This window comes from Oreochromis niloticus, linkage group LG6, assembly GCF_001858045.2.
Source record: "Oreochromis niloticus isolate F11D_XX linkage group LG6, O_niloticus_UMD_NMBU, whole genome shotgun sequence".
Lineage (NCBI taxonomy): Eukaryota > Metazoa > Chordata > Actinopteri > Cichliformes > Cichlidae > Oreochromis > Oreochromis niloticus.
In genome coordinates, this window is record NC_031971.2 from 4,763,354 (window position 1) to 4,778,471 (window position 15,118).

A 15,118-nucleotide genomic window follows, 5' to 3' on the forward strand; every position below is an offset into this window, starting at 1 on the left:
TGTTTGAGACAAACAAAACTGTATAACAGGGTAGACTAAAACACTTCCTAACCCTAGATGAGCCTCTAGTGACCAGGTGAATGGGTTACAGTTCTGCATGTTCAGCCTGATGTAGAAACTTATTTAGTCTTGCATATTCTTTTATAGAGTTTCAATCAGGACAAATGATGAGGAGGTGAGAGTTTTGATTGTGGGAAAGACAGGAAACAGAAAGAGTGCTACTGGAAACACCATTTTGGGTCATGAGTGCTTTGAATACAAGTTTGGTGACTGTAGAATGTTCTAAAGGCAAAGATGCAGGGGGTGGGCAGCGGGTTGCTGTTACTGACACCCTCAGCCTATTCGACAACAGGTAGGACATGGACGAAATAACTAAAGACGTATGCCAATTCATCTTCGTCGCTTCTCCAGCACTCCATATCTTCTTGGTGGTCATCAAACTGGGCAGATCCACTGACACAGCATGGTTGTCTCTCCACCCACGGAGAACAACTTAAAAAAAACTCAATTGAAAGCCCAGACCTGCAGGAACTTGTGGCTAGGTGTAATGGTCAGTACAATGTCTATGTTCCAAAAAACAGAGAAGGCATTTAAAGAGGAGAAACAACGCTTCATAAAAGAGAAAAGGAAAAATGGAGAGAGAAATACGAGAAAGATATCAGAAAGAGATGCAAAAATACAATTGAGAGGGAGACAGAGGTGGAAATGTAAAAGCTAAAGGAAAGGTACAAGTGACTGAATGAGGAAACATACAGGATTCAGTCCAGGGATGAACATGAGGCCAGAGATGAAGCTGATGAGTTGAATTCGCTGTATCACTCGGTACAAATTAGAAGTTGATGCTGGCAAGAAGATTGTTGGAGAAATCAAACAACTGGGAAGAGCAGCCTGTTCAAATAAAAGCAGGAATATCACAGATCTACGGCTCACTTGTATCTAATCACATAGTCATTGTCCCACACTTGTAAAACCCTTGTTAAACTAATCATTGTTGCCCATTTAAAGGTTTACAGATTACATCCCGTTAAAGTAAGCTAAGCCTGGAGTCTGAATAAACTTTGGAACGCGAAACTTTCAAATTCATATTTCATTTTTTGTTTATTTATTTATTTAGTGCTGTTATTGTAAGCTACTGTGTATGTTTACATTTTCCACAGGACATAAGCTACTTTCACATGATTTCAAAATAAAACATCGAGGGGCTGCCTTTTGTTTTCTTCTTGGTATTTGATGGAATCTGATATCCAGCAGTATATGTTTTGTGTACAGTATACATTACATTGTGGTTTCATATAAATGTGACAATCTGCGAGTGTTAGGATAAAATGATAATGATGAAAATTAATTTATAATCATGATCAAAGGGAGAGAATAAATATAATATGTCATGATTGGAGCCAATAAGACGCAGGGTTCTTCAGGACGAATCGCTTTTATTGAACTGTAGCAGCAGTGTACATGGCTACATCAATTTTCTGAAAAACATATACACATACAGTATTCTAGCGACCTCTAGTGGCCACCCCCATGGTAGCCTTACTAGGACAACATAAACAGATTTCACAACATAATATATATATAAGTTTCTAGTTTTGGTTACAGAGTGTTATCTGTTAATTTTTCTCCTCCTCCTCCTTTCTCCTCCTGTATCAGTCCTGTTTTATATTTCCCAGTCTAGTTATTTCCTATTTTATTTTGATAGTCATGTTTCCCTTGTATTTTCCCTTCAGTTCTCCTTCCTATATCTTTACCTTGCTTGTGTTCAGGTGTGTTTTGCCCAATACTGTAGCTTTGTACCTGGGCATAAGGAGCTATGAGAAATACATGTTTAGTTTTTATTTTCAGTTAATTTGATAGTAAATCAAAGATTAAATGTTTCTTTTCTAGCTCTAGTTCTTGTTTTATTACATTAGTTCTCTTTTGTGTCCAGTCTCGTCTCTGTGCTTTGTCATCTGTCTCCCTGGTCATGTCCCCATGTCCGTCTGCTCTCCCTGTGTTTTCATGTTAAGGTGTGTTTTGCACAGTGCTGTCGTACCTGGGCCTAATGACCCCATTCTGACAGCCCATGAGACACATATTCTTAGTTTTTACTTTCAGTTAATTCTAAAGTAAATCATAGATTAAATGTGTTTTCCTTTATAGTTCCTGGTTCTTGTCTTTTTTAAGACTGTTTAGCATCGGCAGCCTTGTTGAAAAACGCATTTCTTAAGCTCTGCAACTGAGCTCATGTGGATCACTGCCGATGCTGCAGCAGCCAGTACAATACTGTCTTCCAGCCTATAATGGAAAGGAAGCATGGTTCACAGCAGCGGCCTGTTGGACTGCCAGGTGCTCTGAACTTACCTCCACTGAGAGTAAAGATAAGTTATTACTTTGCACTCTCCCACTGTTTGTGCAAGCCATCTCAGACGTCTCAGCCACCATATAGTGAAAATTAGTTTTGAGTTTCAATGTTGGTCAAAGTAAAGAGACTTTACTTTTCGGCAGGGAATCCCTGAGATGGTTCCATCGCCGCCTCACAAACTGAGCTGGAGCAGTTTGAATCTGTAGGAGTTGCCCTAGAGACTCTGCCCACACCACAACCTGAGCAACCAGAGAAAGACTGCTCTAAGTAACCGGAGCCAGCTAACTCTGTTCTGGAATGTCTTGATGCACTCTCAATCATCCAGGTAAGGAAATCCCAAAAGGTTGATTCTGTTCATCTGGACGTTTTCAGTGGGAGATTTTCACCCGAGCAAATACATTTACATGATTTCTCCTGTCGCTGTTAGCGTGTGAAGGAGACTGTGCCTTCACCAGGGAAGTCTCAAATGTCCCAACAATGGGTGGACCAAAGACCAGCTTTCCAGTGTCATTATTTTTTGTTCTTGAATTCCTAATTTTTCTGTAATTTTGGAGCACTATTTTAGGGTCCACCCATGACACTATTTTTCCATCTTGTTAGACGTGGCACAGTTGAAAATAAAAGAAGACCACTCTAATTTGTCATGTGTTGTCATATTTTGATATATTTTGATGACAAGAAATTTTTCTTGGTCATATTATATCAGGTAAAAATCACCCGGCATTAGTGATTGTGTTCCTATTTATAGCGATAGTGTTCTAGGGTTAATGAAGTGAAAAAAGAAGTCATTGTTTGTGTTTGTGCCACTGACAGATTTGTACCTACCTTGGGTGACTTTTGACTCACTTAGCACATCTTCAGGTTGTGCAGAGTACCTCTAAGTCAGGGGTCTGCAACCTTTTACACCCAAAGAGCCACTTGGACCCGGTTTCCACGCAAAAGAAATCACTGGGAGCCGCAAATACTTTTTGACATCTAAAATGAAGATAACACTGTATATATTGTTTTTTACCTTTGTGTGAACAACTAAGGTGTGCTGCTTATGAAATCCATGAAGTGCTACAGAGAAAATTACATTTTATTTATGTAATCAACACATTTTGAACTCTTAAAGAAATATAACAAAAGCAAAGACACCCAGCTGAACTAAAATGATCCATGTAGCAAACAAAAACTGTTGTCAGCCGCCACCCTTATATCTCCTTTGGGCTTTTGGAGCCTTGACCTGACTTTTAAAAAATAATTGGTAAAAAAGCACTATGCTGCTGAAAAATTGAAAATAGATATTTGCAAAATTCTGCCTAAATATGTATTTTACCTGGTTAATGGTGCGGCGGGGGCGTGGTCTGCAGCGCTGCTGCAGGGAAGGCGGACGCACCTGAGCGGCACCCGCAATCACGCCTCGCCGCCTTAAAGTCTGCGCTATCTGTGCTGTTGTGTTGGTGGTGTGTGTCGGGCTGTGAGCTGCGAAGCTACAGCCGGCTGTATGCGTACAGCAACCGCGTGTGAAAAGCGCGTTCATGCAAACATCGTCGGGTCTGCCGTGGTATGTTTACAATGGGACTTCTGCTCCTGAACCTCTGCGCACAACGTCTGCTAATCGGTGCTGTGCGAAGTCAGTTTACGCAGGACTGTAAGCTGTCATCTGTCGTCTGTGAGGCGTGAGCAGTGTTTGTCTTTAACATAGTTCACGGTGCAGCTGCTGACATAATGTGGATCCGAAGATCCATAATTGGCCTACCCGGGGTTGAAAGTCTCGATAAATGCACGGCGTTTCGGCGGGAATACCGGCTTCCGCGAGTGTGACGCTTATATTGAGCGAGGAAAAAATAATAGAATATAATTTCATATTTATATTTCAATATCACAATAATCTTCCAATTTACAACTACAAGTTTAAAAGAACTAACATAAATAAAATACACTTCAGCGAAATACTTCTAATTTATTTTCCCAAACCACGCGGAGCCGCACTATAAGGACTAAAGAGCCGCATGCGGCTCCGGAGCCGCGGGTTGCCGACCCCTGCTCTAAGTACTCACATAATCATACATTCTACATAAATGGGATGGCTGTGTCTCAGGAGATCAGGGCAGGTCATCTACTAATGGCAAGGTTGGAGGTTTGATCATATGTAAGTGGCAAGATTTAGGACAAGTACAGCACAGTACAATCCTGTGCAGTTAACATTTCTAAGTAAAATCCTGAAATAACAAATAGAAATAGTAGAAACAGACATTTTACCAGGAACACTCTGCTTTGAGTCTTACATATGTGAGGCCTTAACGCCGCGGTGGAAACTGGTCATTTGGACCCATCTGACGCGCCTTGTTATGTAACGGTGACCATCTGTGCCCACTGTGTGGCTGTCTGCTACACTCCACGCGGGTGTCCGCTGAGAAGGCCGCGCGCGGGGGACACGTGAGTGTGCATGTAGAGCACAGCAGCATCCTGCCAGCTTCCCAAAGACGCACGCCGGAGCGGGAAGCGCGCAGCTCGTATGATCTGAGCTAAGCGGTACGTACTTCCTATGTGACTGCGTGTGTTTAGCTGTACCAGCAGGTTGGTGCAGGATGCAGACTGGATGGGTGTGGATCTGTGTTTGACCGGTCGACACAGTTCCTGTAAGTAGCACTGTGCTTTTATTATTATGCATCCCGAATGGTTATGTAGCACATTATTATCCGGTGTTACAAAGCCCTCAGGTGCCTGCTTCCCTCCGTACAGCTGAGCAGGATGGGTGTTGTCCTCTTTAAGCTCCGGTGACACTGAGATGTTTCAGCTCTCGTATATTAAAGTGAATCCAAAAGCTTTGTGACTTCAGGACACGCTGTGATAAAAACAGCACAGACGATTTTCACCTTTTTGCTTTCTGTGTGTGTGTAGCGCGTGTACGGGATCCAGCTTCATTTATGAAGCACTGCAGCAAAAATCCATTTAATTGTATTGTAAGACAAATAATCACTGGATTATTATGTTGTAATTGTTACTGATAATCTTGGAATTAGAAGAAAGCCTCTGATAATTTAAAGGACAGGCTACAATATCGAGTATTCAATGTGGCAAAACTCATTTCAGTTGAATTTCTTGAATTTTACTCATTTTTTAAAATAATATTTCTTATTTATTGTAATTTAAGTAGGGAAGCTTTACATAGTAGAAGAGAGGAGATATCAGTGCTGGTAAAAGATAATCAGACCACACAACAGTGAAAACTTGTGGCAGCAAAGAGTTTTCATTGTTACCATCATGTGCATTAAAAAACAAAAATTGCCATAATAAAAAAGCCAATATGACAGTGAAATATCAATAAATACATGGAACATATATTTTTTCACTAGCAGTGAAATAAGACAACCCATAATCTGCGATGCAGTGAACAGTTTATGAGGATGGTTGCTCTATAACCTGACAGCTCACCTGTCTGAGGGGCAGAACAGCACACAGTGTCATGTGCTGTGCATGTCTCCGTGTTGTGTGTTTATCTGACTCTGTAGAAAAACTACTGAAAAGAGCTGAAAGCAACAGCAAACTTTTGTGCGCTCTTGTTCTTGTTCCCCTCTCTGCTCTCTGTGCCCAGCCCATGGCTCCAGGGCTCGTCCTGTGGCTCTTTTCTGTCACCATGATCTGATTGCTGCAGTTTTATCTCTGCACATACTTTTCCTTTACAAGGCTGTTGCTGTGAGCTGAAGTTAGAAATGGATCTAAATGAACTTCGGCTCCTGTTTTTTCTTAGTTCTCCAGATCAGACCAGCTGCAGGTCATGAAGAAGAGCTAGAGACGCGGTCCTGGTCAGTTTGCAGTGACTGAGCTTTAAAAATCAGAGTGGCAGTTGTACTCTATTCAAATAATCAATTTGTGGTCTTGGACTGATGAAAAAATACAAATCAATGACAGATTATATTTGACTGGTATTCACATCCAGGTCTATATGTGGGATATAATGGACTACAGTAAAAACAGGACATGGAGGAAGAGACCGTGTGGTATCGGTCTGTATTGTTCCACTTCAACCACAGAGCTGTTACTATCAAGCCAGCAGTGACACCGTGCTCTCTCTGTCTCCCTGTGCTCTCATACTCAGGTCAGTGATGACATTACTCAGGTTTTGTCTAACTCTACCTAAATCCTAACCACATCACCATGGCAACAGGAAGAAAAGGTGAGTGTGATGCTGCTTGTGTGTTTATGAATGCTACTTTTGACTGGCCTTTATTTGAAACCACCAGGGGGCGCTGTATCCCGTTTAGTGATAAAGTGGCAAGTAGTTCCCAGTACAGGTGATTTTAATGAGCAGAGGGCCTGACAAATGCAGAAAGCACATTATATTTTCTCACTGTGCTTTTAACGGCTCTGTTTGTGTTTGTTGTTTTTTCCTGTATGTTTCTAAAAATATGTGTCTGCACTGAAAATGAGCATTAAAAACAATCCAGCTCATCAAAATGTTCTGACTGCGTTATGTCATGTAGTTTACAAGTTTTAGCATCAGTGAATCAAAATGATGGGGTCCTTTGGTCAGTCTGTCGGTTGTGTTGCTTTGGTCACAGATTCTCATCAACCTTCTGCTCTTCTTTGCAATTTAAGAGCAGCAGAATCTAACCTTCTGATTCGTCGATGGTCTGCTGAGCCACAGCTGCTACCAGCTGTTCTCTGAGTGCTTAAGCAGAGTAGAAAAGTACCACATCGGTCCGTGTGCTATGGCGCTACAAACAGTTTGGAAATATTTTTCATATTGATTCACAAACTGTAGTTAAAGAGAAAGCTGTAATGTCTAACTGGGACAGACATGGGAATATCACATCGTGTCTGTGCTGCGTCGTTCTGCAGCTGATGAGTTACAGTTGGTGCTGTGCTGTAGGAAGCACTGGTCCAGCAGATAATCCATCCAGATGTTTCTTTGAAGCAGCTGTTGCTGTGAGTCGCCACTATATAAAATGGAACTGAAATGTTTTACTACAATTCTTTAGGTTGTTTTGGCTCAACTGGCTCACAGCACAAAAGTCAATCTCATGACTTTTAATTGGTTCTCAAATCAGTAACACACTTCCTCACCCACATCAAACAATCTCACTGTCTTCACACACACCTCTGCTGTTTCTACACATGCTTCACTACTAAAGATTTCCATTTGTTACTGTGTTGATGCACTTCTCACTTGAGCAGTTTGTACTTTTGTCAGCCACAGCTCTAGATCGCTCACTTTCCTGAATACTGACCAGCATTGCACTTATGCTTTCAACCAAATTCCTGCTCATCCAAATTTCCCTTTCATGCACATCCCAAGGATGCTGTGCTGGACTGAAATCTGGTGACTGTCGAGGCTGTTGGAGTCAGTCTCCTCTTGTCTAACTTTGGTGATTGTAGAGATGATTATGCAGGATAATCCCAGCCCATTGACAATGTCTGAAATACTGACAGCAGCCCACCTGACATCATCAACCATGCCACGTTCATCTTTCGTCCTTACTCTGATGCTCAGTTTGAGCTCCAGCAGGCCGTCTTGTCTAAATGCTTTAAGTTCCTGCTGATGTCAAAGGCTGATTAGATGTTTGGATTGCTGTGATGAGCAGCGGAACATGTGTACCTAATAATGTGACATTAATTCAATTCAATTCAATTTTATTTATATAGTGCCAAATCACAACAAAAGTCGCCTCAAGGCGCTTCATAGGTACAGAGAAAAACCCACCAATCATATGACCCCCTATGAGCAAGCACTTTGGCGACAGTGGGAAGGAAAAACTCCCTTTTAACAGGAAGAAACCTCCGGCAGAACCAGGCTCAGGGAGGGGCGGGGCCATCTGCTGTGATTGGTTGGGGTGAGAGAAGGAAGACAGGATAAAGACATGCTGTGGAAGAGAGACAGAGATTAATAACAGATATGATTCGATGCAGAGAGGTCTATTAACACATAGTGAGTGAGAAAGGTGACTGGAAAGGAAAAACTCAATGCATCATGGGAATCCCCGGCAGCCTACGTCTATTGCAGCATAACTAAGGGAGGATTCAGGGTCACCTGGTCCAGCCCTAACTATATGCTTTAGCAAAAAGGAAAGTTTGAAGCCTAATCTTGAAAGTAGAGATAGTGTCTGTCTCCTGAATCCAAACTGGAAGCTGGTTCCACAGAAGAGGGGCCTGAAAACTGAAGGCTCTCCCTCCCATTCTACTTTTAAATACTCTAGGAACAACAAGTAGGCCTGCAGTGTGAGAGTGAAGTGCTCTAATAGGGTGATATGGTACTACAAGGTCATTAAGATAAGATGGGGCCTGATTATTTAAGACCTTGTATGTGAGGAGCAGGATTTTGAATTCGGGATTTAACAGGAAGCCAATGAAGGGAAGCCAAAACAGGAGAAATATGCTCACTCTTTCTAGTCCCTGTCAGGACTCTTGCTGCAGCATTTTGGATTAACTGAAGACTTTTCAGTGAGTTTTTAGGACATCCTGATAATAATGAATTACAGTAGTCCAGCCTGGAAGTAATAAATGCATGAACTAGTTTTTCAGCATCACTCTGAGACAGGATATTTCTAATTTTAGAGATGTTGCACAAATGGAAGAAAGCAGTCTTACATATTTGTTTAATATGTGCGTTGAAGGACATGTCCTGGTCAAAAATGACTCCAAGGTTCCTCACAGCATTACTGGAGGCCAAGGTAATGCCATCCAGAGTAAGAATCTGGATTACAGTAGGTGTTGTGTTCTCAGATTGTATCTGTTTGCTTTTCTCCATCTCAGCAAACACATTGACAGCAGTTGTGTTCATTTCTATTGCTGCCATGGTTTGATGTTACCTGTCTGTCCCCAGGCTCTACGTCCAAAGCAGGTGGGGTGCGTTTCCCTGACGATGACGAGCCCCCTGGCTCTCCAACACGGAGAGATGGCCAGTCAAACGTGGCTACGCTCATTGCGGTCTCAGAGAAGGATGGCAGCTACTTGGTGAAGGTGTGTCTGTACACCGTGAAATGAACACAGTTGTTCATCATGATTTCATCATTGTAAGCGATTTTTCAGGTGAAGTGTTGATAAAATGACCACAAGGTGTTTTCATGAATGAGTAGAGAAAGTCTCCTGGTTTACGATTTGATTGATTTCCACGTGTTCATGGATGTTTCGTCCGGATACATTTACTGAGGAAAGGTGGAACAACAAAAACAACAAAACAACATTAAACTGAGCCATGAAAATGTGACACCACGGTCTGTGTTAGCCCACATCCTTCTGTGCTATTTGATCCAATGTTTTCTACTCTTTGCCTCTAACACGTGGCTCCTCTGTCAAGGCTGGTTTCCTGAAGAGCCACCACTGTTATGAGATTGTCTTCACTGTCCCAGATGTCCCCACACTGGGCAAAGAGCTCTCATGTCTTCCCTCCTCTTCTCCATCTCGGAGGTCGCCCAGCCTGCGGGTCCAGCGTATTAACTCCACACTGGAGGGTAAGTATAGGTGTACAGGAAAACTTCAGGACACGCTTTCACATATTTCTAACCTGCGGTGTTGTGGAGCAGACTGTTGGGCTATTACAAATACTTTATCATAACTTTAAAGAAGTCACAGGTCTAGTTTTTTTTTTTTTTTTGGTCACAGAAGGTGGTTCAAGCTGCACAGAGCAGGTGACCACGGTGGGATAGGTTCTCTGCCCAGCAGTAAGTTTGTAGGTTGTCAGTTATCCAGGTCATGCTAGTCCTTAGACTCTGTCCAGCAGCATCCTCACTTTTGTTATTACTTTTTGGGACTAAAGTTTCCTCTTTCTGTGGAATCTTTTCACACGAGCTGTCTGTAACCAAGAAATGTATTTTGAAATTCAAATGTATATATCACCAAATCACGACAGTCGCCTCAAGGCGCTTTATATTATAAGGTAAAGACCCCACAATAATACAGAGGAAACCCCAATAATCATATGACCCCCTTTGAGCGAGCACTTTGGTGACAGCAGGAAGAAAAAACTCCCTTTTAACAGGAAGAAACCTTCAGCAGAACCAGGCTCAGGGAGGGGCGGGGCCATCTGCTGTGACTGATTGGGGTGAGAGAAGGAAGACGGGACAAAAGACACCCTAAGGAAAATGTATATGCATGGTCACATTTCTCAACACCAGGAAGTAAAAACCTAAAAAGGAAACCAAAAGATGGCGTTAGTGTCAGGCAGCTGTCTGTGGCTGACTCTGCGTCTCTGTGCTGAGAATATTGGTAACACCTCACTATTTTTGAAAGTACGAACCTAAATTAAAACCCTGAATAACTGAATGATCATATTACATTACACTGATTAGCCCGTGTGAATAAATTGAGCATAAGCCATCTTGGGTTAAAAGCGATCCTGGAAGCCTATGTGGAGTCTCGCCAGTGTCAGCAGGCGTCTGTATTTTTCACAAAAATATGCCAAAGCTCAGCTCTCCGTACAGCTGCGACAGATGTCTCTGCCTGACCCAAGCATCGCAGCACTGCAGTAACAGGTTTGAGATTAAGAGTCAGCTGACTGCTGTTGCCAGTGTCTCAGCAGAAACAGCTGGATTCCTCTCTGCAGCAGCTCAACACCTCCCAGGCTTGGTTTAGCACTAAAGGAGCTAAATCAAACAAACCAGTCACCTCTTCTTCATTGCAGCTGCATTGATCTAGTCTTCAAAGGAACAGCCACAAAAAAATCAACCACATTCCTGAATTTCCCTGTCCAGGAACAGCTGGATAAGCAAGAACTGGGCTGTAATTAGAGGGGAAGATACCAACAGCAAGTTTCTCCTATGAGTTCATTGGAGTGTAGATGTTTAACCCACTGTCACACAGTGTGTAATAGGCATGCTGGTCCACAGTGTCCAAAATGGCTACCCTGGATGAATAAAGACATTTTCAATCATAAAAGACAAGAGGGAGGGTAAGGAGAAGAGTGTTCAGGTACAATAACAAGAAATGAAAGCACTGATGGCTTTCAGCGAACAGACTGAGTCTCTGAGGACGAGCTTTAAAGATCTGTGGTGCAGCTAAAATGTTCTTCAAGCTTTGGATGTCACTGTTGGTTTCTACACTTACCAACTGTCTGTCCTCTGGCTGTGTCCCAGAATACTTCAGGACAGCTTTTGTGCAACCACACCTAAAAAACCAGACGGCCGTCGAGCCGAATACCAATCTCAAAGTTTCCTTTTATAGCAAAACATTTGAAGAAGACTGTCTACAATTTGTTTAAGCATTACATTAGAACATCGTCTTTGAAAAATTTCACTCAGGGTTAAGACGGCATCACAGTTACTGAGTCTGTGCTTGTTAGAGTTAGGAGTGATATTTTAGGAAGTGCTGAATGTTCTGGTCTTTGCTGCTTGATTTAAATGCAGTCTTTGATACATTAGCCATAGATATGCTGCAGCACAGGGTTGGTACATCTGGGGCTAAAATATTCCTTTAACTGCATTAATGATGTTTATGAAGTTCATTGGACTCAGCGTGGTATAAACTGCGTATGAATAACTTGTCTCCTACCTCGCTCCCTCGTTCTCTTTAGGAGGTGTAAAGGTAACATGTGAGTACAGAACTCACCAGGAGGGGGTGCAACAGGAGGAGATCACCATGGTAACCAGAGGGAGAAAAGACAACAGTCTAAAGGTCAGACTCCAGGCCAGGGTCATTGGTAGGTGATTATGCACCGACAGATACACACACACACACACACACACACACACACACACACACACACACACACACACACACACACAGTGCTAAAGCTTCATACAGATGCATCTAGAAGTAAAATGTGACTAAATATAATTTTGCTGTGTTCAACAGTAGGACAAAAGTATTAGTCTAAATCTTAAATATAACATTTCTACACATAACTGTTTTCCTCATAAAGCATTAATTATTTCTGTTTCCACATATAATAACATATAATAACATAATCATAATCAGAATAAGGCAAAATGACAATTGTTGATGCTCACAGATCAGGAAGTGCATGTACAAAGTTACCATGGTGCTTTGAACTTAAAGTGTGAAGAACTGGAGTGAGCACACACAGCATGTCTTTATCCTGTCTTCCTTCTCTCACCCCAACCGGTTGCAGCAGATGGCCCCGCCCCTCCCTGAGCCTGGTTCTGCCGGAGGTTTCTTCCTGTTAAAAGGGAGTTTTTCCTTCCCACTGTCGCCAAACTGCTTGCTCATAGGGGGTCATATGATTGGTGGGTTTTTCTCTGTATCTATTATTGTACGATCTACTGTACAATATAAAGCACCTTGAGATGACTGTTGTTGTGATTTGGCACTATATAAATAAAATGGAATTGAAAATTGAATTGAAGGATTATTGAAGAGAGGCACACAGTGCAGACAGTACAGAGTACAGTGGCAGACGAAGGAAGACAAAGAAAACTAGTAAAATATGTTTGTAAAGACCCCAGAACAACTCCCACAACACTAGTGACTGACTTAGTTAAGTCAGTGATTGTAGCTCCACTAGAGCCCTCTGCAGGAATGGTCTGCTAGACTGAAGTCTGCTAAGGACAACCAGGGGAAAGATTATGTATAGTGGAAGTGCATTCTTTGGTCAGATCAGACAAAACTAGAGCTCTTTGGCCAAAGAGGAGCATTTTTGTGGAAACGTAATAATTTTGTCATCGTCTGTATAGTTGGATTTCTGCGATTTAGGAGATAGTTAAAATGCATCTGTTGAACTGGCTGTATACTGGAGAGCCCAGCACATTTGTAAGTTCCTTACCATACAGTTTAATTTAGACCATTTTAAGGGACTTCATATAATAAGAAAAAGACCAGCAACAGTAATGATTAAGCAATCCCTGATGAGCAGCACTGGCGCTGGTGAACTTTTAACAAGAAAAGACTTCTGGCAGAGCCAGGCTAGTTCAGGGGTCGTAGACATCTGCTGAACATGTTGGCGTGTGAGGACAAGGGCTGGGTGGTGGCTAAACGGAGAAACAAAGCAGGACAAAGCTAAACTATTAGTTAGTGACCTCCTGAGGGAGAAGTTGAAAGTTTCTACTTGTACAGTAAATCCAGAAAGTACTCACAGTGCTTCACTTCTTCTACTTTTTGTCATGTTAATCAAAATTTAAAAAGGATTAAACTCCAAGTAACCCAAGAAACCCAAAGCAGACCCGAGCACCAACAGAGAGGTCATTATTGGCTGCTTCTTTTTTCTTTTTTAAATGTTATTTTTGGTTGTTAATTTAAAAAGTGAGGTTAGAAGAACAGAAGATGCAGCCACACTACGACATGTACAAAAGGAAAAACAGAAACTAAGGCTGTAAACGCGACTTCCTCCCGTCACCTAGCATTGGCTGATGGTTCGATTCCACATCAAGTATGGTGGCGTGGACCAAGAGAGACCACAGGATCACACGGAGGTGGGGCTACCCGCATCAATGCTTTCACTTGCCTGCTGCTACATCTCCATCTCCAGAGAAATACAGGTGATCTGACTCTTCGTCACCACACCCGAGACCCCCGCCTTGTGCTGTGCCTCCTCGGTCAATGGGGTCATCCCTGGCTGCTTATCAAAGAAGAAGCTGGACCACCAGTGGCTGCAGTCCTGGATGGTAAGAGATGACCTCACCACAAGAGCTGCTGCTGGACGTAGAGCTGATGCCCCTTTGATAGTAGTTAGTGGCCGCCACGAGAGACCCTCCTGCTGGCATAGCCGCCCTTGTTGGACTGCTGGTCACTGCACACTGTGCTGATGGAACCCTTGTGTGGACCCAGACGTGCTTAATGTTCGGGAGTACTCACTTCGATCCGTCGGCAAGGCTGGGGGAGTGAATGCTGGGCGACGGGGCCCATTTGAAAAGAAGTTTTGGGTAAATGTGACCTTCCAACGTCCGAGCGAGTTTCAATGACGCAGCGGTATCTTTCTTTTTTCGGGCTGCACTCGACTGTTTTGTTTGCAGTGAAGTGAGAAAGGTTAAAAAAAGCCGGTGGCAGCGCCACCTTCAGGCTGAATGGTGCAAAGACACATTACAAATGTTAAAAACATTACTGGGCATACTTCCTGAAGTTCACCTGATGTCAGCGGTGAATCCAGTGCTATTACTTACCTGTCTGGTAGTTTCGGAAGGGGGACGTTATCAAGAAACTGATCAGTTTCATTTTTTGATGGGTTTATCTGTGGAGTATAAAGACCCTAAACATGTTGTTTATTCTTTCAGGGTCATATATTGTGTTCCCAGATAAATCATTAACAGCACATATAGTTCTTTTTTCTTTCTTTATTTTTAACTGGTTAGTCGACCAGATTTGTTACCGTATTCAAAGGTTTGCAAGCCAAGTCTTTGTACTAAGAATTGAGTTTTTTTAATTAATAATTTCATTAAATTCTAGTTTTGTTTTGCGTATTTTGTTCAGTGTTTCCTGATCTTAGTGGGACACGTAGGCTTCTTCTAAGGATTTGATGTTTTTTTTTCAAATTCCTGAATATTTTTGTTTTCTTCTTTTTTTTTATGTGATGAGAAAGAAATTATTTTACCTCTCATCACAGCTTTCGCTGCTTCCCAGAGGACAGATGCTGATGTTCCAGGAATGTCATTATAGTCTAAATATAGAGTCCATTCTTTTTTTAAATATTTAATAAACTCTTCATCTTTGAGCAGCGATGTGTTAAATCTCCAGTTTTTACTTGGTGCAGTGTTCTTCTTATGTATTAGTGTTAAAGATACAGGAGCATGATCGCTGACAGCTATAGGGTGAATCTCAGTGTCTGAGATGTCCCTCAGCAGTGAGCTGCTGACCAACAAATAATCCAGGTGAGAGTAGGAGTGATGAACATGTGAGAAGAAA

The 15,118-nt window shown here is 42.3% G+C and overlaps 1 protein-coding gene across 4 annotated transcripts in view; it reads left to right on the forward strand.

The window, feature by feature from the left end:
• Window positions 1–4,659: 4,659 nt before the first annotated feature.
• The window catches only part of adisspa (adipose secreted signaling protein a), a 12,915-nt gene continuing 2,456 nt past the window's right edge, over window positions 4,660–15,118 (forward strand). Inside the window, exons 1-5 of one of the 4 annotated variants that reach the window (XM_025908154.1) lie at window positions 4,660–4,861; window positions 6,270–6,428; window positions 9,153–9,289; window positions 9,627–9,780; window positions 11,838–11,963. In XM_025908154.1, the coding sequence (XP_025763939.1) occupies window positions 6,311–6,428; window positions 9,153–9,289; window positions 9,627–9,780; window positions 11,838–11,963 (535 nt within the window). In that variant the 5' untranslated portion in view covers window positions 4,660–4,861; window positions 6,270–6,310. Of the gene's footprint in view, window positions 4,969–6,269; window positions 6,507–9,152; window positions 9,290–9,626; window positions 9,781–11,837; window positions 11,964–15,118 lie in introns of all 4 variants that reach the window. The other 3 variants (XM_005465360.4, XM_005465359.3, XM_025908153.1) reach the window with 3 other exon arrangements.